The 1,153-nt window shown below is 43.8% G+C and overlaps 1 protein-coding gene across 1 annotated transcript in view; it reads right to left on the reverse strand.

Moving 5' to 3' along the window:
- Positions 1-1,153, reverse strand: part of LOC119592982 (carbohydrate sulfotransferase 10-like) — an 8,205-nt gene that overhangs the window by 5,084 nt on the left and 1,968 nt on the right. The window contains exon 2 of the mRNA XM_037941867.1: positions 47-381. Coding sequence (XP_037797795.1) covers positions 47-358 — 312 coding nt within the window. The 5' untranslated portion in view covers positions 359-381. The remainder of the gene's footprint in view (positions 1-46; positions 382-1,153) is intronic.

The raw sequence follows: 1,153 nt of genomic DNA on the forward strand, positions 1-1,153 counted from the left end.
TCACATCCTGAAACCGGAAGTGGCATAAAACCCACCAACCTCCCACCTCTGAACTATAACTGGCGTAGCTGATATTGCGAAGGGCGGCGCCGTACGAGAGTTTGAGAACAGGCGTGTTGCTCCTCACTCCCTTGACGCTGTTCGTTCTGTTCTCTTTAATGGGCTTCACGTTCTTCCTTTCCTTGGCCTTCAGCTGCATCAGATCCTGCAGGACGCCTCGAGACCGACTCTGGGGAAGGTCGTAGCGAGACCCATCGCCGAAGTGAAGGAGGAGGTCCTTCTGCGTGGTGTAGATGAGGACGGCGGTGGAGGCGAGGAAGAAGAGGAACGCGCTCTTCCTCGTGTTCAGGTACACCATGACGACGAGGGGTTGGCTGGATTCTGGGGAGTGATAGATGGGACTGATGATAGACAGGTATTAGAAAGAATGTTCCAAAAGCGAAAGGGGGGAAGAGAAATGCCGTTTGAGAACAACACCCGTTTTCTGTTTTTATCTAGGGTCGACTAAGCTCATACTCACTTGACTCCATAATGATAAAAACCTCCCAGATCTCTGAAGCATCATTAATTACCGCAGATATCGGGACTCTGCTTGGAAGCAAATATGTGAATAGACGCAAATTGGATCTGGAAGTAAGCAAAGTCAACGGTGGATCGCAAACCATGTAAAGTCGCAATTTAGTTCAGTTTAAAAGAGGTGCCGAATCTATACGTGTAGTCTATAAATCAACAAGTAGTACGTATCGCACTCCACACAAATAAGATATACGTGCGTGTGATTGCAGATATTGCCACAGTTGCAGCATTCGATCACGATATTGCATTGAAAAGGATCAACAACCATTCTTCTCGAACAAACTTCAGTACTGTACGTAGGTCGAATGAATAAAGAGTAAATTAATCAACACAAATATAGACTCATCTCAATAAATGATTTGTTATTGCATTTTTATAAGCTGAAGAATATTCAGGAATCTCTTCCAGTTAATGTTTTTTTTAGGTATCATTTCTAAAAACAAGTTAGAACATAAAAAACCCAGTCCTAGTTAAGGCAGCTTTAACTAGCCAGGCAAGTATGTGAAGTGACCAGCTGTTGCCATCTGAGCGCAAAGTATGTTATGATTTAATTCTGGATGGTTCAGGACAATATATA

Source organism: Penaeus monodon, chromosome 31, assembly GCF_015228065.2.
Source record: "Penaeus monodon isolate SGIC_2016 chromosome 31, NSTDA_Pmon_1, whole genome shotgun sequence".
Taxonomy (NCBI): domain Eukaryota; kingdom Metazoa; phylum Arthropoda; class Malacostraca; order Decapoda; family Penaeidae; genus Penaeus; species Penaeus monodon.